Source organism: Myotis nattereri (assembly GCF_964212035.1).
Source record: "Myotis nattereri genome assembly, chromosome: 9".
In the NCBI taxonomy this organism is placed as follows: domain Eukaryota; kingdom Metazoa; phylum Chordata; class Mammalia; order Chiroptera; family Vespertilionidae; genus Myotis; species Myotis nattereri.
The window spans coordinates 61029008-61051567 of NC_138084.1; the positions used below are offsets into that span (position 1 = coordinate 61029008).

At 54.4% G+C, this 22560-nt stretch overlaps 1 protein-coding gene across 4 annotated transcripts in view; it reads left to right on the forward strand.

Annotated features, from left to right (window-relative positions):
* Window positions 1-6116, forward strand: part of AMOTL1 (angiomotin like 1) — a gene marked incomplete at its 5' end in the record, with an annotated part of 122486 nt that extends 116370 nt beyond the window's left edge. For all 4 annotated transcript variants that reach the window (XM_081100138.1, XM_081100139.1, XM_081100136.1 and 1 more), the window contains 4 exons: window positions 750-875; window positions 1498-1724; window positions 4479-4754; window positions 5595-6116. In XM_081100138.1, the coding sequence (XP_080956264.1) occupies window positions 750-875; window positions 1498-1724; window positions 4479-4754; window positions 5595-5701 (736 nt within the window). In that variant the 3' untranslated portion in view covers window positions 5702-6116. The remainder of the gene's footprint in view (window positions 1-749; window positions 876-1497; window positions 1725-4478; window positions 4755-5594) is intronic.
* Window positions 6117-22560: the final 16444 nt, after the last annotated feature.

The window sequence follows — 22560 nt, forward strand, 5'->3', positions numbered from 1 at the left end:
ACTCTGACCAACTGAGCCACCCGGCCAGGGCACAGTGATCCTATTCCTAGCAGCCGTCGTTAACTAGGAGCAATCAAATTGCCGAAACCAGCGGCAGGAAGAGTTCTCTTTGGCCAGTTGTTTTCCATAAGACACCCCGTGCCTGTCCCTCCCGTCTTCCACCGTGCGCTGCACTCTCCACGGACAGGGTGTCTTGTGTGTCTTCATCTCTCGGCGGTGCTGCTGGCGTGGCTGTCACGCCGAGTGGACCTGAGTCCCAGGCAGGGGCCCATGCAAGGAGAAGCAAGCAGGATGGGAGCTTTCAGCGTGAGCCTCTCTGTCCAAGAGGACCAGTATCCGCTTTAAGCATTTACTGACTCCCCATTTTACTGTGAAATACTGAAATAGCTGCTGTGGGGGTAAGGAGCAGCCATAAAACTTTAACTCCGATTGAGAAAGTCAGGAGGATAAGTGTGAACGAGAGACCCTACCAACTATAATAATAGTATCCACGTGTCAGCAGGTGCAGTGTCCATAGTCATAGCGTGATCCACGGTGGTGCTGGTAGAGGGCAGGGAATTGTTACTGTGGGATTTTATTTTGTTTTCCTTAGATACTGTCTTCATTCTACCAAGCTGAGGGAGGGAATGGGCCAGGATCCAGGAGGGAAAGCGGGGGAAGGCGTGCGTGGAGAGAGATGTTTAGTGCGGTGGCCTCGCACGCCTCTCAGTGAGCGTTCGCATCACCCTCCGTGTGTCCTGTGTTGCCAGGGACACCACGATCATCAACCACTCGCGGAACGGCAGCTACAGCGAGGCCTCGCTGGAGGCCCACATCTGGCAGGAGGAGGAGGAGGTGGTGCAGGCCGCCAGGAGGTGTCAGGACATGGAGTACACGTAAGGACAGCCGCGTGCGCGGCCGTGACACCGCGCTCCACCCTGGCCATGCACCTCACGACCCCCGGGCCCGCGTTTGGGCTCACACTCCAGCCCCAGCCCCTGCTCTGAACAGCTGGCGGGCGCGGCAAGTTACTCTCCAAGTTTGAAAAGAGCTCGAGTGTTTTCTGATTCTCATTTTTGGCCTTTGGGGGGAAAATTAACTTCTCCCAGAAAACCTGTTCATCTTCTGTCTTTCTGAGAAAATAGGGAAACTGACCTCCGTGGAAGGCTGGCCCTGAGTGAGGCTTCCTGCTGCTCTCCCACCCACAGCCAGGGACCCAGGCCCTCTGAGCGGGCCTCTGAGCCGCTGCTGGGAGGCCATGCCTTTCTCACCTATGTCCTCAGGTTCCCAGCAAGTCCCAGGGGCTCCCCAGGGGCCAGAGGAAGTGCGCCCCTCTGATCTACTACCCAAGATCCAGCTTATACACTTTGCAGATAGGAAATGTTTGAAGACTTTACTGCGCTTCATTCTCCATCCTGAATTCTAATTCAAGTCCCTGGGCAACCTGAAAAACGTTTCATGTTTTCCTAGCCAAATGGAGTGTGATTGTGACTTGTTTTGTTTTGTTTTGTTATTCAGCATTAAAAATCTCCATGCCAAGATCATCGAGAGGGATGCCATGATTAAGGTCCTTCAGCAGCGATCCCGCAAAGATGCCGGGAAGGCGGACTCCTCGAGCCTGCGGCCCGCCCGCTCCGTCCCTTCCATTGCTGCGGCCACCGGGACACACTCCCGCCAGACCTCTCTGACCAGCAGCCAGTTAGCGGAGGAGAAGAAGGAAGAGAGGACCTGGAAGGGGAGCATAGGTGAGCCCCACGACTCCAGCCGGCTGGGGTCTAGGGTCTGGAAGGCAAGAGCTATACACCAGCTTTGAGAGGCAACCTCATCTGGTAGAAAAAGTCCTGACACTTTTGTAGTGTCTGGCTTCTGCCCCTCATGGGACACAGAAATGTCGCTGAGTATTCCCAAGTCTCAGTTTACTCATCTGTGAAATGGGGAGGATAACCAATCATACTTTGGCTGTGAAAGCTGAATGAGCGATGTGGAGGCAGCGGCTCTACCACCAGATTGGCTGTTGGCCATGGGTTGACTCATGTACTTATCATCACGGTTGAAAGTGGAAGTGCCCGACCCTCACAGCATAAAATGGAAAAGCCCATAGACATCAGGCCTCTGAACTTGGCTCTGCCCCTGACCACTTGTCAGACTGCTCTGCCTCCGCTTCTGCGCCTGGAAAAGCAGGGCAGTGCCTGTCCTGTTGTCCCTGGGCCGTGGGGAGAGCGAAATGAGATAACAGGGCAGAGGCACTTCGGAGGAAGTGTGCGAGCGTGAGAGGCTGGTGGTTGTGGTGCTGGTTGCATGGTTGTTGCACGGGCAGAGTTTTGAGAATTCTGCAGATGTGGTGTTGGCCACGAATGGGCTTCCTGGGGCGAGGGCCAGCCTGTCGACGGCTCGCTGGGTCTGGAGAGGAAGCAGGCAGCATTCCCAGACACATGTGCTCCCCCCTGGCCCCCCCTGCCGCACTCTGGCAGCTGCAGGGTCTGGCCTCCTTTGATGCATTTCCCTGGGTCAGAGTGTGTTTTCTTTATCTGTGGAGCCGAGAGCCAGTTTTTGTCAGCACAGAACCCCAGAGGAGCCTGGCTGCTTCGTGCCAGAGGGGATAAGAGCTTCCAGTATGAACCTGCCAGAGTCGGGGGATCAAGGCTCCCAGCCAGAATCTCCGAGTGAAGTGCCTCCACAGGTGGCCTCAGCAGCCCCTGCGCTCTGAGGACAGCACTTCAAAGAGGATGCGGGTGGACAGCAGCTGGGATCATCAAAGGCGCCCCCCCTTCCCTTCCCCGCCCCCCTATAGGACACTTAGCTCCCCACACAGTTAGGGAGCCCAAGAGTTGGTACCCAGGCCCGTTTGCAACATGCAGCCAGACAGGCGTTTCTCTGGTCTCTGTGCCTGTGTCCCTGGCATCTGCAGGTCTACACCAGGCCTGGGAGAGGACCCCGTCTGCAGGAAGAATTGTTGTGTTCTCTGCACTGTGTTCCTCCCATTATTGCCATTGTCATTGGTGTCCACGCGTCACAAAACCAGAGAGGCTCTCTGAGAGGCGGGGCAGAGGCAGCAGACACGGCCTCTGCACAGTCCCCACGCTGCTTCCACCATCTCTTGCCCAACGGGCCCTGGAAGGGGGTGGGGGTGACAGTGTACGCCCTGCTGATGGCGAGGGCTCCGGGTGAGATGACTGGCCAGTGACCTAGTTCCACAAAAGCATCCCTGTCAGCCTGCAGCTGGTTAGGAGGGAAGAACACAGGTTGGGTAGAGCTGGGCACCGCTGGGCTTGAATCCCATTTCTGCGCCTTCTTAGCTGTGAGATGCTCACTTCTCTGAGCTTCCGTTTCCGTGTCCGGAAAGCAGAGGCTAACACGGGGCCTACCTCAGCGCTGCTGTGACGTGCGAAGGGAGGTGACGTGTGCGAAGTCCCCGGCCTCTCCGAGTGTGGCCGGTGGACCAGCATCACCGGCCTCGCCTGGGAGCTTGTTAGAGAAGCAGCCTCAGGCCCCACCCGCTGAATGGAATCCTCTTTTAACAACACATCCAAGCCACCAAGAGGCACGTTCTGTTGGAGGACGCAGCTGGGCACACCGAGCTGCTCTGTGTTTCTGTGAATGGCACCTCCGACGGCCCTGGGGAGGACACTGTATGAATTGCTGGCTGGTTCGGCCGAGTGAACAAGCAGTTGACTGTGCTGACTGCATTTTCTATAGGCTAGTGTTCGGAGTGCTGGCACGTTTCTGAATGTGTGCCGTGTTTCATTATTTAAATAAAAACGGAGCCGTCCTGCCCAGCGCTGCAGGGAGACGTTGAGGAGGAGGGAAAGCACTGCCCACCATGCCTGCCTTTTCCCTCCAGCGCTTCCTCGCTCCTGCCCCCAGCCTGCCTACCCCGGGGCCCCGTGGGCCCCGAAGTGGCTCTTCCCAAGGGCCCGGCTGGTTTCCTGCTTCTCGGGGCCGTGGCTCTCAGCTGCTGGGTCTCCTGGGTGTCGGTCTGACCTGGAAAGAAGGTTGTATTTGACCCCGGTGCTGCGGGAGACCATCCAGTGCCAAGACGGGTGGAACTGTGGGCCGTTCAGAAGCACAGCAGGCCAGTGGGGCCATGCCTAGGACTCCCTTTTTCTAAAGCACACAACCACGACTCGAGGCCAGCCCTCCCCGGCCCTGCCTGAGGCGGAGCAAGCATCAACTCCAGACAGCCTTGCAGAATCCCCCACCCTCGACACTGGCTACTGGGTATCTCGTGCCACTTTAGAGTCATTTTATCCTACTGTTTATCCTATTAGATTATAATCCGTTTGCTTTGCAAATCCTTAAAAACAGCTATACATTTTTAGGGAGGGGACTAGGTCTTTTCCGTTGTTTAATTTCCTCGGTGCTTCTCAACTGGTCAGGCACAGAGTCAGTGCTTACAACTGCCTTTGGTGAGTCCTGAGTCAAGAAGAAAATGATCCCCGAGATGAGGGATTTGGTTTGTATTAATGAACAGCATTGAAAAGCTATCCTTCCGTCCTCAGGGCTGCTGCTGGGGAAGGAGCACCACGAGCACGCCTCCACCCCCGCGCTGCCCGCCCCGCCCGCCACAGCACCGGCCCCAACAGTGTCCGCCACGTCGGCCAGCAGCGCCCACGCCAAGACGGGCAGCAAAGACAGCAGCACCCAGACGGACAAGAGCACCGAACTCTTCTGGCCCAACATGGCCTCCTTGCCCACCCGCGGCCGGCTGAGTGTGACCCCTTCCAACAGCCCGGTCCTGAAACACCCAGCGGCCAAAGGGACCGCAGAGAAACTGGGTAAGATGTTCTGATGTGTTCCGCTGTAGGGAAACACCCTGGAGCTCCCTGGCCTGAGAGACGGAGCCTTTGTTGAGCTGGGGAGGGGGCAGCTCTCACTCTGTGGGTGTTTTTTATGATTATGGTTACCCCAATACACCTAGGCTGTGCGCTCTTATGGAATGCAATGTGTGTAGACACCCCTAATTTATTACCGTGCTTTGTAACCAGCCCTTTCCTACAAGGGGCAGAAATAGACGTGGTCCAAGGGATGGGGGGTGGGGGGTGGCAGTACCAGGCACCAGGTGCCTCCGAGGCTGGGATACCTGGACGGGGCCTTACTCATTCAGGATTTGGGGTCGGGGTGCCTCCTTCCTGAAGGACAAGGCAGGTTTAATGCAGAGGGGGGAACTCTGGCGCTGCACTCAGGCCGGTGCTAATGGGTCACCCGAAAACACTTAAGAGAAGACGGCTTGGGAGGACTGAGCTTGCGAGGAGTCCAGAAGCGTCCAGGAAAGAGTAGACCTGGCTTGGTCACGGGGACTCATCTCAGTCATGGGGATGGGTCTCTTCAGGAATGCTTTTGAGGAAGTGTGGGGTTATTTGGGGCATCAATGAACTGTTCATCCTACAGAATAGATAAGTATGTCCAGCATTGCCATTGTTCTGAGATTTAATTCCCGGAATGCACTTTTCCGAGGAAGACAGGGATGTGTGAGAAGTGCCTGCCCCACGTGAGCCAGGCTTCGGGGCCTTGCCTGCAGGCCCTGGGGGCGAGGGTGGTGTCTGAAAGGGTTCCACAGAGACACCCGGTGCCCGCACCGAGGAGCGGGCTGCCGACGCTTCTCTTGTGTTTGGCAGAGAGCTCTCCTGGCCACGGGAAGTCGCCTGACCACAAAGGCCGCGCCAGCAGCCTGCTGCACAAGCCCGAGTTCCCGGACGCGGAGATGATGGAGGTCCTCATCTAGCGCTGTGTCCCTGAGGAGCGTCGTGCCGGGACAGTGACAAGTGGAGGAGGAGAAGGAGCGTGGCCAAGGGAGCGGCACGAGCAAGGAGAGCGATCGAGAAGGTGGTAGATGGGAAACCAGGAATGATTGGAACTGATAAAGATTTCAGATTCGTAAGAACACTTTCTATAAATGTTTAAAAAAAAAAAACAAAAAACACAGGAGACCTACACGAATGAAGATGGAGTGAACGCTATGGATTTTTATTGCCTATGGTGGCAGAGAGACAATGCATGTAGGTTTGGAAACGAAGAAGAAATAAGAAATGGAATTTTCCAATGTACAGAAAATGTATCTCATGGGGAGGGTCTGTGTACACCCATTTTCTGGTTATAAACACATAAACCTGAACCGGAATCTTCCTTGGAATACCCCCCTTCTCCTTGCCCTCTAGCATCTGTTTAAGAACCTCCTAGAAGTCTCTGGGAGCCCCTCTGGGTGTAATGAAATACCACCTGTGCCCCCCGGGGGTGTCCTGTGAATGTGTGTGGCTGTGACGATGAGATGAAATGTGGAGGGGCCACCTTCCGGTCCTTGTCTAAAGACCGGCTTGGTTTGGGTTTTGCAGGAGATGGTGGGCTTCCTAGCTTGTGTGGACTCGAGGCGGTGTTTTCTGAACAGAATGGGAGCGTTTTGATCTTGGTGCTCATCCTCCCCGACTTGCCTGACTTCATCTCTGTCTTTGCTCTGTTTTCTTTCATTTTATTCTTTCTTCTTCTTCTTCTTCTTCTTCTTCTTCTTCTTCTTCTTCTTCTTCTTCTTCTTCTTCTTCCTTCTTCTTCCTCCTTCTTTCTCCTTCTTCTTCTTCCTCCTCCTCTTCTTCTTCTTCTTCTTCTTCTTCTTCTTCTTCTTCTTCTTCTTCTTCTTCCTCTTCTTCCTCTTCTTCCTCTTCTTCCTCTTCTTCTTCTTCTTCTTCTTCTTCTTCTTCCTCTTCTTCTTCCTCTTCTTCCTCTTCTTCTTCTTCTTCTTCTTCTTCTTCTTCTTCTTCTTCTTCTTCATTTTTAAGTGAAACGTGGCAGAGTAGGTCTGGGATTCTCGAGAGCGGTGTCTGAACTGTCAGCATTCCTGCTGGGTTCCTCAGTGCCCGGGGGGACAGAGCCCTAGGCTGGCCTCCTGGCTGCTGCCTCCCCTGCAGCTGCTACTGCCTTTCTGACTGTGCACTAGGTGAGCTTTGGCGAGGCGGGAGGCCCAGGGCCAGTGTGACCGCTGTGTGAGGATGAGGAGCATAGCCCTGGCTTTTTTCTCCCTCACGTCAGCTCTTGCACGGAGCTTGGCGTTCCCTCCCCGTGGCTCTGCAGGGTAAGGCTTTCAGGACGGCACGCCAGGAAATGAATGGCCCTGGACTCGTGGCCTCTGGGACCGCCCTGTGCGGGTACCCTGTCCCCTTTCTCGGACCTGTGGCTCCTGAGCACGTTCCCCACTCTCCACTCTGCCATGAACTTGCTTGGCAACCTTCAGCTTGGTCTGATTTTTTAGGTCTGTCTTTTTAACATGAAAGACAGGACTATCGTGTTAAAGAGCCAGGAGGGAAGGAGGTGGGGGCCCGTGTCCCTGTGTGTGACGGCCTCCATCTCACCCCTCGGACGGGAGGCTTTCCTCCCAGATCCCGGAGGTGCGGGGTCAGAACAGAGGAGCAGCTGCTCCAGCCCTGAGGCCGTTCTCCCGTTCTCCCTCCGCGTCCGCATGGGCGGCGGGACGCTGTTATTCCAGGTCACGCCTCATGCGCACTTCAGGAAAGAGAGGGAGGCCCCGGCTCGAGACCACCTCAGTGAAGCCTGGAGGCGGCCCTGCTCAGGAAATGTTGCTTGGCTGGCTGGCTTGAGGGTTGGTTTTTAGAGTGTAACCTGGGTGGAGGTACAGCCTCCCCAAAATAAGGAGGTTGAAGGATGACAAGTGTAGGCCGGAGGGAAGGGAGGAAACCAGTGCTTTGCCCAGAGGGGCCTGGCGTCCGGTGTGACCCCCCCAGCTGCTCTGCCTGCGCCCTGAGCTTGCGGGTCCCGCCGCCTCCTTCATCCCCGGTTAAGCGTCGCTGAATATTGTGCAGCCGGGGTAGCCGCAGCGGCCGGGGCGAGGAGCTCCCCAAATGCCCTGGCGTGTGAGGAGAAGGCGCGGAGGCCCCTTCGTGAGGGAAGGGTTGCTGTGCATGGGGCAGAGGATCCCCATTCCAGTCTCTGTTCTCATCACTTTTTGTGGGTGATGAGGGTCAGTAGATGGCAACTGACTCTCTTAAGGACATTTTGATGCCTGATTAATGTTGGGATGCACCAGGAAGGAGAGGAAGTATCTAGAGATAGGAAGGCAAGTCGCCTCTGCCAACCCCATCCCCACCCATGTCTGGGCTACCCCAAACTTGGGCAGCTCCCCTGGAAGTGGGTGAGGGTGAGAGCCACAGCCCAGTTTCCCCCAGACCTGGTCTCCATGCTCTAGCGCACCTCACTGGCACACCGGTACCAACTGGCACACGTGCCCGTCGTGTTATTGTCAGAATGCAAGCAGGGACATCACCACGTTCCAGTTGCACTGTGGTCTTTGTGGATCTGTTTTCTAACCTGCCAAGACTTCCCTAACATAAGGGACCTATAGCTTTAAGAACTCTTATGGGAGATTTCCTGCCAGGCCAGGGCCCCTGACACCTCATCTCTGTAACCCACTTGAAGCCATGCTGCGTGCTTGCCCTCAGCACCCACTCTATGTTCTGGGCAGTTTGCAATATGTTATCATTAGATTTTTCAGAAGAAATAATAGCATCTCTGGTTTTCAGTGCTGGCGCCATGGCAATACCTTGCAGTGAGTCCGCAGGCCACCCGGGAGCAGGGCCACGTTTATTCTCCTTATTTCACAGGAGGAAACGGGCATCAGGGAGGCCGAGTCCCTTCCCAGAGCCTCACAGCCAGGATTACCCGGATCTGAACCATGAATGTGGAGAGGAGCTGTGCCTTCGTCACAGGCTGGACTGCGTCTGATGGAGGGATAATTACTGTCCTTTGGTGCCACATCTTGGCCCGCTCTCCCCCACGTCTGTGATGTGCATGCGTGTGCATGTGTGCATGTGTGTGTGTGTACGTGCAGCTGCCCCACTCTCAGGAGCTAAGTAACAGGACGAGGGTCCTAGCCGGTTTTGCTCAGTGGGTAGAGCTTCAGCCTGGTGACCAAAGGGTCCCGAGTTTGATTTCTGTCAAGGGCATGTACCTTGGTTGCAGGCTCCTCCCTGGCCCGGGCCCTGGTCGGGGCTCATGCAGGAGGCAACCAATGGGTGTGTTTCTCTCACATCAGTGTTTCTCTCTGTCTTTCCCTCTCTCTTCTACTCTCCCTAAAAATCAATGGAAAAATATCCTCGGGTGAGGATTTTTAAAAAAAGAAAGAAAGAAAACAGGAGTGGGCCCAGAGCGCCTAGCATTGCCCATAAACCCCAGGCATAGATGGAGCTCTTTGTGTCCCGTTATAAGCGTGGCTGCACATCCACCTGAGAAGCACGTGTGCATTGCGCAGGGTCTGGACTTGGTGGGTGTTCCCCGCGGTGTCTGATTATGGAGCTCACAGGCCTATCACAGGAAGGGCAAGGCTTTGACTTTGTGCGAAGACGTGCAGAGCAATTCTGCTTCCTCCTTGAACGTGGGTGGCAGCTTCTGTGTGCCGCCGGGGTGCTGCACAGACTAGGAGGTGCGGCCGGATTCCAGCAGCTAACTTCAGGGCATGTGCATTTTTTCCTCTCGATGTTGGCTAATGACGGTGTTGAGTTCAGCCGTTCCAAGCAGGCATGCACGACGGGCCTCTGCCTGGAGACCCAGAGCAGCAGCGCCTCCCTCTGCAGCCCTCCAGGCTTGCTCTCTGGGCTCCTGGGTGCACCTGACTGCACGGGGCTTGGTTCGGATATCCAGGCAGTGGCTCCAGATGAGTTGTGAACAGGAACAGCTCGGGGCTCTGTTGCTCAGGGGAGAGGCTGTCAGGGCGCCCCCTGCAGAGAAGCCCACCTTCCAGAGACCGATTGGTTCTCCCGGCTTTACCCTCAGCCACCTGGGTCCTCACGATGCAGTGGCCTTTACACAGCGAGTGCTGCTGGGCTGATGAGCTCTCCCCGGGCAGCAGCCTTCTGAGTCCGATGTGAGCACAGCTGTCAGGGGAGGCCGGGCTCCCAGGACGGTGAAGAATACCTTGGGGTTTAAAAGGTGTCCAGGCAGGGAGCTGGCGCACATCCTATGGGGCGCTCTGCTGGGCAAGGAGGTGTGTTTTCCAAAACCAGTCCTGCTGCGCCTCGGCACTGGCGCCCGTGGAGCGCGCTTCTGTGCCCTCCGAAGGGTCCTTGCGCTCCTGAGGTCATGGCCAGCGGGAGCCCGCAGGGTTCTGAAATGGTGAAGCCTGTCAGTAGCCAGAGGGCATCCAGCCCACCGTTGGCTTCTTCCCACCCCAAACCGGAGGCCGTTGTGGTCTGTGCTTTATATATACATGTTGGTCTCCTTTTCTCCCTTCTGGTTAGTCCATCAGTGTGTAAAGCATCTTCATTCAGCGTGAGGAGTGGAATGGGTTTGCCTCTGACATGTGGCTCCATGGGAAGTGGGTGGAGGAATTAAGAAGTTGCCAGGAAAAAAAAAAAGGAAAAAAAGAAGTTGCCAGAAGCTGATCCGCTGGGAGCATGGAAAGGTCAGCATTTCAGTATGCGGATTTCCTCCGGAATCAACGAGCAGTTTCCTTCTCTTCCTTTAAGTGGAAACCCTTCTCTTGTTTAGTCATGTAACGATGTATAAAGACACATGTATATGTAGGTGCACACATGTGAGGTCTGACTGTAAGGTGTGTCGGGTTTCTCTTCTTAAAATCCAGAAGATCCAAGTGTGTCATCTCACTCACCCTCCTCAGAAGGCGGCCCTTTGGGCGACTCTGCCCTGGTCACGGCCGCGCTGCCCAAGGAGAACTTGGTGTGAATGAACCCTCTGTTGGTGTGGCTTTGGGAGTGGCGTGTTCATGTCAGTGTCCTTAGACATAGAAAGCTTCGTCCTTTGAAGATGGACTTAGGTTTGGAAGAAACCCCGAGTCATTCACTCAGTTGGATAAACAAAGATGTGTGATTGAGGTAAGTCACACCATTTTAGCTTTAAGAAAACACAAGAAAACCCCTAAGATGTTCCTTGGAGTGAGTCTTTGGACTCCAAGAGCCCCTCAAAGTGACCACTTCTTAGGAGGACAGCCGTCATGAGTCTGTGTAACTCCTAGTGGATCCAGTGTTTAAATCTGTTCCCTCGCCGTGCCTTGTATGAGCTCCCATCTCCGCATACACACAGATGTGAGCGCGTAGTCATTGGTTTAAACTCCGTTAGGTGCCCTGTAAAGCCGTGTATGCTTAGCGCATGTTATTGTCATGTTATGCTCTGAGCGAGGTGTTTGTCATGAAACTTTGCTTCGTTGCAGAATTAAAATATTGTTCTCAATATAATGAAGTACCTATACCGCATTTTCTTGTGTCAGCCCCGGAAGCTTTGACGCCCAGTGGTGTGTTTACATGTGACTTTGCCTAGGATTCTGTTCACATCTAGACACCTGCCTGTAAGTATTTATTACAGAACAGAATGTATGCAGATGTATCCATGGTGGTTATCTTTGCGTGAAGGTGTTTTTTCCCTCTGAGGAGTGACAGTGGGACCTCCTCCTCCACGAGGCATGCACAGAGCCTGTGGAATTCTGTGAGAAGGGCAGGTGCCTGCAGCGGCCTCGGCCAGGATTCGGACCAAACGGGTGCCACCGCCTTTCTGTGTGTGTCGCTGTGCTTGGGGGCAGCGTGCTGTGCTCTCCAGCAGACTCCGGTGCGACAGGTGGGCATGTTAGTCTGCCGGTCTGTCCTGACCTGGGTGTCCAGGGCTGCACGGCCAGATGGGTCTGTGTACCGCGTGGGGGTGGAGGGGGTGGTCCAAGAACACGAGTGTGTCCCCCAGAGAGCGCCGATACTGTTGGTCAGCCAAAGATTTTCCTGTTCTTTGCTGCTTAAACTTGTGCCTTAATATTGTATATAATAAAAGGATGAAATAGCTTTTCTTGCCCTCACGCTTGCTCTTTTCTTTTCCAAAGAACTTGCGCCCCGGGTGCTCCATCAATGTGTGTTGAGTTTGATTTCACTTTATTGCTGGGAGGCAGCCTCGCTGGCTGTTTTGCTTCCTAGGGTCCCTGCTTCCACCAACAGGCTCTGGATTTGACAAGGAAGTGAGTCACCCAGATCTCGGGAGGGAGCGGAGGGAGTGTGTCACCCGCCCCCTCCCCCACCCACCCCCTCCTGGCTTCTCCACACAAAAAGGACAGAGGAAGCGCAGGAGCCAGGACCCTGGGCTGGCGGGGCGGGCCGGAGGCAGGGCCACTTTGATCTCCTCTGGGCTCCTCTTTTGGGGCTCCTGGGTCCAGAGCCTGCCAGTGGCCGCTGTCACTCAGGAATTAATCTAAGCAGCCTGGGCCCAGAGTGTGGGGGACCAGCCTGCGCCCCAGGATGGGCACAGAAGATGTCACTGCCTTGTTAGTGTCTCAGGGTCACAGGAAAGCGGGGCGGGGCTTTGGCAGAAAGGGGTCCCGTGGTGACTGGTCAAGTTCAGGCAGGAGAACAGAATAGACCCTGTGAGGGCCCTCGGGTGCAGGCTCCCCGCCCCCCCAGGGGACAGTGACCTCCAGGGGACACCGCTGGGGAGGAGGAGGCGCCCTCTGTTTATCCTCCGAGCGGGCCTCCCTCCTTCAGCGGAGAGAGTGATGTGACGTGGCAGCGTATCTGAGCCCAGGACGCAGAGCTGTGCACTGGCAGGGACAGGCGGAAGGTGCTGGGCGTCAGCCGAGCGCAAGCTCCTACCTGCTTGGGTTCTGACCTGTCCTGCCTCCTCCCAGGGGGGCTCTCTGTGGGGACCCCCAGGCCTCTGCTGCATGCGGATGTGACTGGCACGGCATAAAGGACACACTGCAGTCCCCGGCCTCCCCTCCCAGCGCCCCTCCAGGAACAGCTGGAAGCCTCGCTGCCTTTGGGGCTCAGCCAAGGACCCTCGAAGCTGGTGCCCACCTCTGCCATCTCCCTGTGCTTGCAGCTTGTGGGGGGCGCCCTGAGCTCCGGCCTCTCTCTTGGCTCCTTGTGCACCCCGAGACCGCGGTTCTGTGCAGTTCTTCCAAGTGGTAACCCTGTGGCTGTACCCTGCAGGCAGGCTGGCCTCTGCCCCGAGTCCTGGGCTGGGACCTCTGTGCACTCTAGGGGTGACGATGCCTTTGGGTTGCCCAGGCTCTTCCTCGTGAGGAGTGAGGTCCAAAAGGAGAAATAGTCCTGAGCATGTCCAGGCGAGCCTGCTCCCTGGACCAGTCTGTCCCCTCCACGCTTCCCTGTGGAGCCCGAGGGAGGCTCTCCCCGTCCGGAAACTGATGATACCCTCTGGCTGTTGGAGAGAGGGAGGGAGGCCCTGAGCTGGCTTTGGAATAGTACTTCCCTTTAACAGCCCTGAAGTGGTGTTATCCTCCTTCCTCAGCCCTGAGTTGCAGATAAGCAGACAGCCTCACAGAAGTGTGGTGCGTCCTTGGGCTCCACCTTCCCACTCAGGCCTGCTTCCGGCCAAGCCCCTGCTCTCCCTACAGTCCATTGCGGCCTAGGACTCTGCTTAGCTTTTATTTTTAATGGCTCACCAGCTTGCTTTTGTTTTTAATAATTCTAAAGAGAATTGATAGGCACCTGGCTCATTGGAAAAAGTCACATTTTGAGGCTCTTTCTGGAAACATGCTCTTTCTGGCAGAAGGCCTGTCCTGGGAGGACTGGACGAAAGCCGGCAGCTGGTTTGTAAGATACAGATTTAATTTGGAGCAGCTTCACTGTTTATCACACAGAGTGTGCCTGGTGGGGAGAAGGGACCCAGAGGCAGACCTGTCCCAGGGCCGCTCTCAGGCTCAAACGTGTGGCTCAGAGATGTCTGTGTTTTTCAGGCAAATGAAATCCTTGGGTGGACCTTGGGTATTTGATGGCTGGATGAGTCAACCCGCAGGATTCATTCTCTCAACTCTGGGAGAAGAGTTGTACTGTGCCTGCACACAGTAGGCCCTCCACCAATGCCAGCCCCCAGGTCGTGGCATCTATTCCAGCCCTTGCCGCAGGCTGCCTCTTATCACATGAGTGTCCTCTGTCTGGGGAAGGAATACCGTCTGGTACCCAGAATAGATGTGCATTAAAATTTGAGCTACATGTGAATTATTCCAAGTTTCTTGCGTTTTCAGCGACTGTTTTCAGGGAAACAAAAGTAAAATATTTTTTTAAATATGCCAGGGATGCACATTTGTTATAAAAAAGAGTCAAATGGTATAGAAGTCTACAAAATAGAAGCCACTCCTCTAAATCCCTATGATTGTCCTAGCTGGTTTGGCTCAGCGGATAGAGCGTTGGCCCACGGATTGAAGGGTCCTGGGTCCCATTCCGGCCAACGGCACGTACCTCGGTTGCAGGCTCCATCCCTGATCCTGGTTGGGGCACACGTGGGAGGCAACCAATCGATGTATGTCTCTCACATCGATGGTTCTATCTCTCCTCCTCCCTCCAATGCTTTCTAAAAATCAATGGAAAAATATCCTCGGGTGAGGATTAACAATAAAAAATCTTTATTATTAACCATTGTTAACAATTGTATATAACCGAATAGATAGGAACACAGATATATATGGATGAATATTAGAGAATAAGACCATGCTACTTCCTACAACTTGCTTTTTCATGAGGGAGATTCCTCCGCCGGCACCTCTCTTTGTGCGGAAGAGGGGAGTTCATTGAAACCCAGGCTGTGTCCCTGTGCTGCCACCCAGCTTCCCCACAGCATTACCCAGGAGTTGAGAGCTAAGACCATGGACCTTGGGAGGTGTTCGGGTTTTGGGCTAAGAAAGAGGCCAAATTTTGCAACGTGTGTCAGGCGTGGCCAAGCGCAGTCCCCCAGCTCCCCAGCGCATGGTGGCATTTCCAAGTCGCCTGTCCGAGCACGAATTGGTGACGAATGTCATGATGACGTTGGGGTCCCGAGGACCTGACAGTCCCATGGCCCAGCAGACGGCTCGGGCCCACCCTGGCCGGGCCTGCCCTGTTCCCAGAAAGCCTGTCAGCTCTAACGGAGGGGCTGGTTTTCTGCTCAGCGTCCCAGCCTGTGGCCTAGAGAAGAACACATTTTCCTGGCATAATCCAGCTGGATGCGCATCTGACTGTGCCCAGGCTGTGGATGGCATTTAGCCTCCCCTTGTCCCTAGCACTTCCATGTTGTAGGGTGTCCACCAGAGTTTTCTAAATATTTAGCTTTAGGAACAGCCCGTAGACAGAAGCCCCGTTTGCGTGTCACTTGTCAGGTTATTACCAAAAATCAATTATGTGCCCAGCACATTTCAGATGCTGGAGGGGAGCCAGAGGGTGCAGACTGCTTGGACCATTCCTGCCCTGAAGGAAGGCCAGTTGGGGAGGGGGGGGGGGGGGGGGGGACTGAGGACTGAATACCTACTGTGTGCCAAGCATTTTCTATCAATCGCTGCATTTGGTCCTCAGGAGAGCAAGTGCAGAGAGAGGCAGAGAGATGAAGCAAATGATCCACGGTCCACGCTTACCCAAGGAAGTGGCAGGGTAGCATGCGAGCCTACGCTTAGCTGACTCAACACAAAGATTTCCCCATGATGCCATGCAGCCTCCGTGTAAGTCTAACTGAAGTCACCTGGTACAGGAAACAATTTGCTCCTTGCCCCCCGCCACCGGCTCAGCATTTGGAGAGAATTTGGCAGATGGTACACAGCCATGCCGTGCAGTCCCAGCCCCAAGGTGGCCGTGAGAACAAACAGAGGCTCCACCACGTCTGCAGGAGGCAGTCCCACAGCTGGGACACATTTAGAGAGTGCAGACGGACTCATTCCCCTTCTACTACCTCTCAGGGCTCCTCCCCTGCCACAGGGCCAGCTGCTGTCCAGGCCCATCCTCCCCAGAACCGCTGGGAGGGGCCTACACAGGACCCGGGAGTTTCCTGCCTCTTCTCTCTCAAGGCTACTTTCTCAATATGATCTTACTTGGAAGAAAGGTAGTTAGAGGCAGTAACTGTCAGTGTCTTTACTTTAAAAAAAAAATTTTAATGTCAATAATGAAACTTCTTTAATTTAAAAAATTTAGTTTAAATTTTCACATGTCAATCGATTATACAATACGTAATAGTTTATATCTTAGTAAATAAAAATGCCCTGTCCCGTTTTTCCCTTGGCCGCATCATTCACCACTGAATTCACACCCGTCACAGCTCGCCAGGCACATGCAACTGCTGCGCATCAGTCATAAACCAGAGGAGACACGGCAGACACCGGCCGCCGCTCCAGCCATCCGTGCCCCTCAGTCAGGATCGTCCGCGCCCGAAGGGAAAGATGAAGGGCCACTGTGGAGGCTCCTGGTAACCAGCAAACAGAGCAGCGCTGCCCGCGTCTGTTTCCGTAGAGTCATTCTGGGCAGTCACAAGCGGCTGACAAATGTGCAGCCTCCACGTAGCATCCCTCACCCTGTGCATGCTGCCCTTTTTCTAAAGAGCCTACGTGTGTCTTCTGTGCTGTGAGCATGGCTTAGGGATGGCTATCATGATTTTTATTTTTTCACAGCTGGCAGAAACCAGAAGAGAAAACCCGGGCACTTTCCCACTCGCACATGAAATGCCAGCAGAGCCAGATTCGAGCTGGGCCCTCCCGCAGCCGTCCTGGCACTCTCTGGGCAGCGTGGGCCATCTGTACTGACGCTGAGGGCATCAGGACTTTTCAGAGCCTGCACCCTCCCTGCCTGGTGATCAGGGCCCTGAGCGGTGGTGGGTGTGCTGTGGATCAGTTGGCAGTCACCTAAGCGGAGCCTCGAGTCTGACTTGTGTGTCTAAAGAGCCAGGAGATTCCGCAAAGGCACTGTTCTGGATGGGGGAGCTGGGGTTTCTCCCGATGGCAGAGCCGGGAGGGCCGGCCCCGGTACCGTGAGGTCACCGTGGAAGATGTCTGACTTCCCTGGAGAGCCTCAGAGCCCTGTGGCTGCACAGCTGAGCTGGGAATGGCCATAGCAACAGGATGGCAGGTGCAAACAGACCAGGGACCTTTCCCCAGGGGGACCAGGGCTGATGGCCAATGCAGGTCCCTTTTGCAGGTGAGCTATGGGATTGGAGAAATGCCACTCACCACCGTCTGGTGGAGACCACATGCAGCAGCTGGCTCTTCAGGATTCTCGGGATGTACACAGCATCACAGATAACTCGTGATGTAAATAATTCACACCCAGAATACGCTTAAATGCAATACACACACACACACACACACACACACACACACACTAGTTCAGCATACTCATCTTGTGTTAAGTGAAGGGCGTGAAGAGAGGTAAGATGCTGTCCCTGCCCTTCCCCTCCAAGCTCATAGTCTGGGTGAAAAGACCAGAGGGGAGCACAATACCATGTATGGTAAATGTCAAAATTATGGGTTGTACAGATTGTCCTGTTGGTCTAAAGCAGGGGTGGGACCCTACAGCTCATGGGCTGTACAAGGCCTGCAGAGTCATTTGGTCTGGCCCTGCCAAAGCATTAGGGGTGAGTCAATTAAATGTTTGACCAAATACAGCAGGCTAAGTTTTAAGTTGATAATTTGTATATGGCCCGAGAATCCTATATAATAAAAGGCTAATATGTAAATCAACAGAATGCTGGAATGACCGGTCGCTATGACACACACTGACCACCAGGGGCAGATGCTAATGCAGGACTGCTCCCTGGTGGTCAGTGCGCTCCCACAGGGGAGCGCCACTCAGACAGAAGCCACAGCAGCACTAAGGACCCTTCAGGGGATGTCTGACTGTGGGGAGCGGGCCTAAGCTGGCAGTCAGACATCCCCCAAGGGGTCCTGGACTGTGAGAAGGCACAGGCTGGGCTGAGGGAACTCCCCTCCCCACCCCCACCTCCACCCCCAGTGCATGAATGTCATGCACCGGGCCTCTAGTGATGTTATAAATACCCAAATGGCCCTTGGCAGAAAAAAGGTTCCCCACCCCTGGAAAGGAGAGGGGTCGAAAACCAGGTGCCACGTGAGTAGAACTCGGATGACTGAGACAGTACTGAGGTTGAAGGGCAGAGGGAACAGCAGGCCATGCTCAGGACACACAGCTCGAGTCTGCAAGGGCAGGTGGAGAAGAGGCTGGGGGCCCTTTAGGTCTCTGAGCTGCTGTGCAAAGAATATGGCCTTTGTCCCGTGGCAATAGCATGTTGAGAGCTGGAAACGGTATATTTAAGCAAGAATGTGATCTGGCCGATGCTGGTTTATAGAAAGATAACTGAGGGCTGCAGAGAGTGTGCACTGTTTGGAAGGGACAATATGGCACTGGGTGATTCCATTTCCATGGCTATGTAACAATTACCCCAGTTAGCAGCATAAAATAGCCATTTATTTTGCTCAGAATTCTGCCATTTAGGCAGGGCTTGGTGTGGATAATTCATCTCTGCTTGGCTCAGCTGGAGGAATGAGGGACTCAAAAGGCTAAGGGAGTCCTGGGGCATCTCTCCCTGTGTGGTCTGTCCAGTGTGACAGCCTCAGGGTGTCAAAGGGGGAGAGAGAGAGAGAGAGAGAGAGAGAGAGAGAGAGAGAGAGAGAGAGAGATGCAGAAGATGTATTGCCTTTTATATGCCCTGGGCTCAGAGCAGCATCACTTCTGCCACATCTAGACTGTTCTTCTATTCGTCAAGGCATTAACGAGGGCCTTCCGGATTCCAGTGGGTGGGGGCAGGGCAGAGTAGTTTGTCTCTTCAAGTGGAAATGACGAGCTGCTAGAAGAGCATGAGGGACTGGAAATACTGCTGGTGCTGTGGTCACTTTGGAAAATGAAATATGCCACACTCAGCATATGCCAACCCTCGTATCTAAAGCGGCACGTACATTTTTTTCATTTTTTCTCCCCTCTACCTCATATAAAGAAGGTATTATTGTGCCCACCTTTTATACACCAGGGAATTGGGACTTGGAGATGTTGAGTGGTCCACCTGAAATGACACAGCGAGTGGAGAGGGAGCTGGATTCCGTGTGCAAGCCCATAACCCTCTCCCACTTCCCGCGTCCACGTCAGCCACGGGAAGGAAAGCACAGAGACGGACGAATTCAAAGGTCATTGTTCTGCCTGGAATGTGTCACCACCAAAAAGGGCGGGAGATTGATGAGCTGAATAGGAGGCTAAATCAACAGAGCTGGCGGACCAATTGAATAGATGCTATATGACAAGCATTTCTCTAGACATCATTGCAATACAAGGAGTCATAGCTAGCAGGTACTGATCACCTATCACATGTCAGGCTCTGTGCTAAGCACTTTCTGTGCATTATTTAACTTAATTTTCACAATAACCCTATGAAACAGGTATTATTGTTGTTGGGCCTAAAAGCATTAATTAATATTGCATCGAGAGGCCCTAGCTGGTGTTGCTCAGTTGGTTGTGCATGGTCCCATGCGCGAAAGGTTGACAGTTTGATTCCTGGTCCGGGCACATGTCCAGGTTGCTGGTTCGATCCAGTGGGGTGGTTGCAGGATGCAACTCTCTCTCTCCCTCTCCCTTCCTCTCTCTAAAAAAATCAATGGAAAAAAATTTAAGTCCAGCCAGTGTTTGATGCTCAGTGGTTGAGCATCAACCTATGAACCAGGAGGTGACAATTCAATTCCAGGTCAGGGCACATGCCAGTTTGCAGGCTCAATCCCCAGTAGGGGGCATGCAGGAGGCAGCCGATCAATGATTTTCTCTCATCATGGATGTTTCTATCTAGTCCTCTCCTTTTCTCTCTGAAATCAATAAAAACACTTTTTTAAAATGTTAATATTGCCTAAGAAGCCCTCACTCTAGGGGGCCCCCTGCTTCCCTGCCACGATGCACCAACAGATGAACTGATGGCCTCCTTCTGGTGAGTCCACTGGCCACAGAGTCGTTGGGAAGGCCTCTCTCCAGAGCCAAGCTGATAGGGTTGGAAAGCAGCTCCACTATTTACTAGCTGTGTGAGCTCGGGCCAGTCGCTTAATGGTGCCTCCTTGTCCTTATCTGTCACTCGAGGACACAGCCCCTTTCTCGCGGAGGTTCCCAGTGGGAGGACGAGGCCAGCCGGGCAGTGTCCGGGGCAGGCACAGATAAAGCACTCCCTGACGTCAGCTAGTGTTAGGAGCGGGGCTGGTGCCCATGGCTCTGTGGGATCCCCTGGCGGACCGGGAGTTCTCACAGTCCAGGGATTTGCACTGTTTTCTGCAGAGGGCCAGGAAGCAACTGTTTACATGTTCCTTATTGGGGTGCAGGTGGGGTTCATCTGCCCAGCCACAGGCAGGCATAAACCAACTAATGAAATGGGGAGTGAGCGGGGGGTCCGCAGGAGGAATTTGCAGACACTGTGCAACTCATGGATGTTGGAAAGTGCAGACAGCTGGCCCCAAACCCAGGGGTGCCACTGAGTCAGGGCCCAAACCCCTGTACCCTGGTGAGGGCGGGAGGCTTTGCCACCAGCAAGCAAGAAAGAGCCTCCTGTGATGGTTGGCGTCACTGTCAGCCATACACAGTCTGCTGTAAAGAGAAAGGGGGAGGGGCCCATGGTCGTCCAGAAGGAGGCCCAGCATAGAGGGACCTGCCTCAGACTTTGAATTAGGCCCACTTTCTCCCAGCCCCATCCAGCCTCTGTCATGCGGAGACATGACCTGGGGGCGTGTCCTCCTGCTGCTGATGAAGCTGACAGAGAGGCTTCTCCTCAGACCAGCAGGCGGAGATGCCAGGGCGCAGCCCACAGCCGGAATGGAGGCAGGGCTGGAATGGAGGCAGGGCCGAAGCTCCTGGGCGGGCTCTGCAGGCTGCACAGACCCTTCCACAGCTGCTTCTGGAAGAACGAAGAGAAATCCAGGACCCCAGAGCTCCAGGGCAGCCTGCTCTTTGGTTTACACACGGAGGGGGACACCACTGTCCTGTCACCTGGAGAGCCCAGCACCTCTCCCACCCCCACTCCCACCCCACCCAACTGCACTCCCTCCCTCTGGTTACATGGGAGCTGCCATCCATATCCAGGCCACGCCTCCTGCCTGCTCCTGACCTCCCAGGCTTGTTCCTTGGGATGTCCCCTTCACCTCTGATGACACAGGGGTCTGTGTTGGAGCCTTCAGTCAGAGCCCCCCGGCACTCTGCACTCCTCCGGGCCGGCCCTGCAGCTTGTACCAGGCTGCACTCCTGCTCCTGTGGCAGAGCTGGGTCCGGTGGGCAGGTGCCCAGCGCTATGGAAGCAGAGCTGAGGCAGAAGGAGCAGAGAGGAGCGAGGAGAGGGTCCCTGGCCCAGGGGCACTCCTGTCCTCGTAATTTGGTTCTGTGAGCCAACACATCTCTCCTCTTGCAAAAGCTGGAGGGCTGGGTCCTTCGGGTCCCCCATTCCTCAGAGTCCTGCGTTATGTGAACACCAGAGGCTCCTGGCTCCCATGTCCCACAGGAAGGACCGTTAGAAACACATACCCTGGCCCAACCCTGCAGGCTTCCTACAGCCTTCCATCCGAGCGCTCCCAAACCAGACTGCCCTGTGCCGTCACCGTGGACCCCACTGTGAGACCTGCTGGGACCGCCCTCCGATGGGCCCAAATTCGAGAATGCCCCTCCCCTCTGTCTATATTATCAACTCCACAGGTTTTCTTGTAGCTGAATCTGCTTTTTGTTCCTTTCCTGTCCTTTTTTGAAATACAAACATCAACAACATTAAAGATGACAGATATGCCTGGGTTTAAAACACAGCTTTCCTGGTAGGAATTGTGTGTCAAGAAATTCTCCCTTACTTCCCACAGTGCAATGCAAGGGGGAGTTTTACAAAACTTCTGTGGACACACAGCTCTCAAAGAAAACATCAATGTCCTGTTCTGAACCCTCAGTCACTCCCTTTTCTCACCTCCCTCAGGAGAGCAAGCTGGGGGCTTTGTTCTCTGACATTCGTCTGCGTGCCTGTTTGTTATCTTTCATCTTTCCCACCGGGATTCCAGGCGGCTCACAGCGAGGCACTCACACACAGAATAGTTAGTAAAATAAAAGCAAGAGCCCTAGCCGGTTTGGCTCAGTGGATAGAGAATCTGCCTGTAGACCGGAGGGTCGCAGGTTCGATTCCAGTCAAGGGCATGTGCCTGGGTTGTGGACTCGATCCCCAATAGGGGGCAGCCAACCAATGATTCCCTCTCATCATTGATGTTTCTTTTTTTTAAAATATATTTTATTGATTTTTTACAGAGAGGAAGGGAGAGAGATAGAAAGTTAGAAACATCGATGAGAGAGAAACATCGATCAGTTGCCTCCTGCACATCTCCTACTGGGGATGTGCCCGCAACCCAGGTACATGCCCTTGACCGGAATCGAACCTGGGACCCTTCAGTCCGCAGGCTGACACTCTATCCACCGAGCCAAACCAGTTTCGGCCATCATTGATGTTTCTATCTCTCTTTCCCTCTCCCTTCCTCTCTGAAATTAATAATATATATATATAAATTATTTTTAAAAACAAATAAAAACAAGAGACCCTTGATAAGTGTGACTCTAAGTTCCCAGTGGCAGCTCTTTTTTTAATAACACTGAAGATCCGTGACAGACGGTAGTTTTGAAATTTCAGTCCCTCAGCCTCAGGCCAATCCTGGGAGGCAGGACAGGCTGCACACTCCATAGACAACAAAGCCTTGCTGGGCCCCTCCCACCCTCCCCCACTCCCTCTCCAAGGCCGGGACCCTCCTCCAGGGCACAGCTGGCAGCAGGGCCGCCCATCCAAACCCTCTGCCTGCCTCACTCCTGAGCCCCATCCAAGGCCATGTTGGTGCCTCCACTCCGTGTGTTT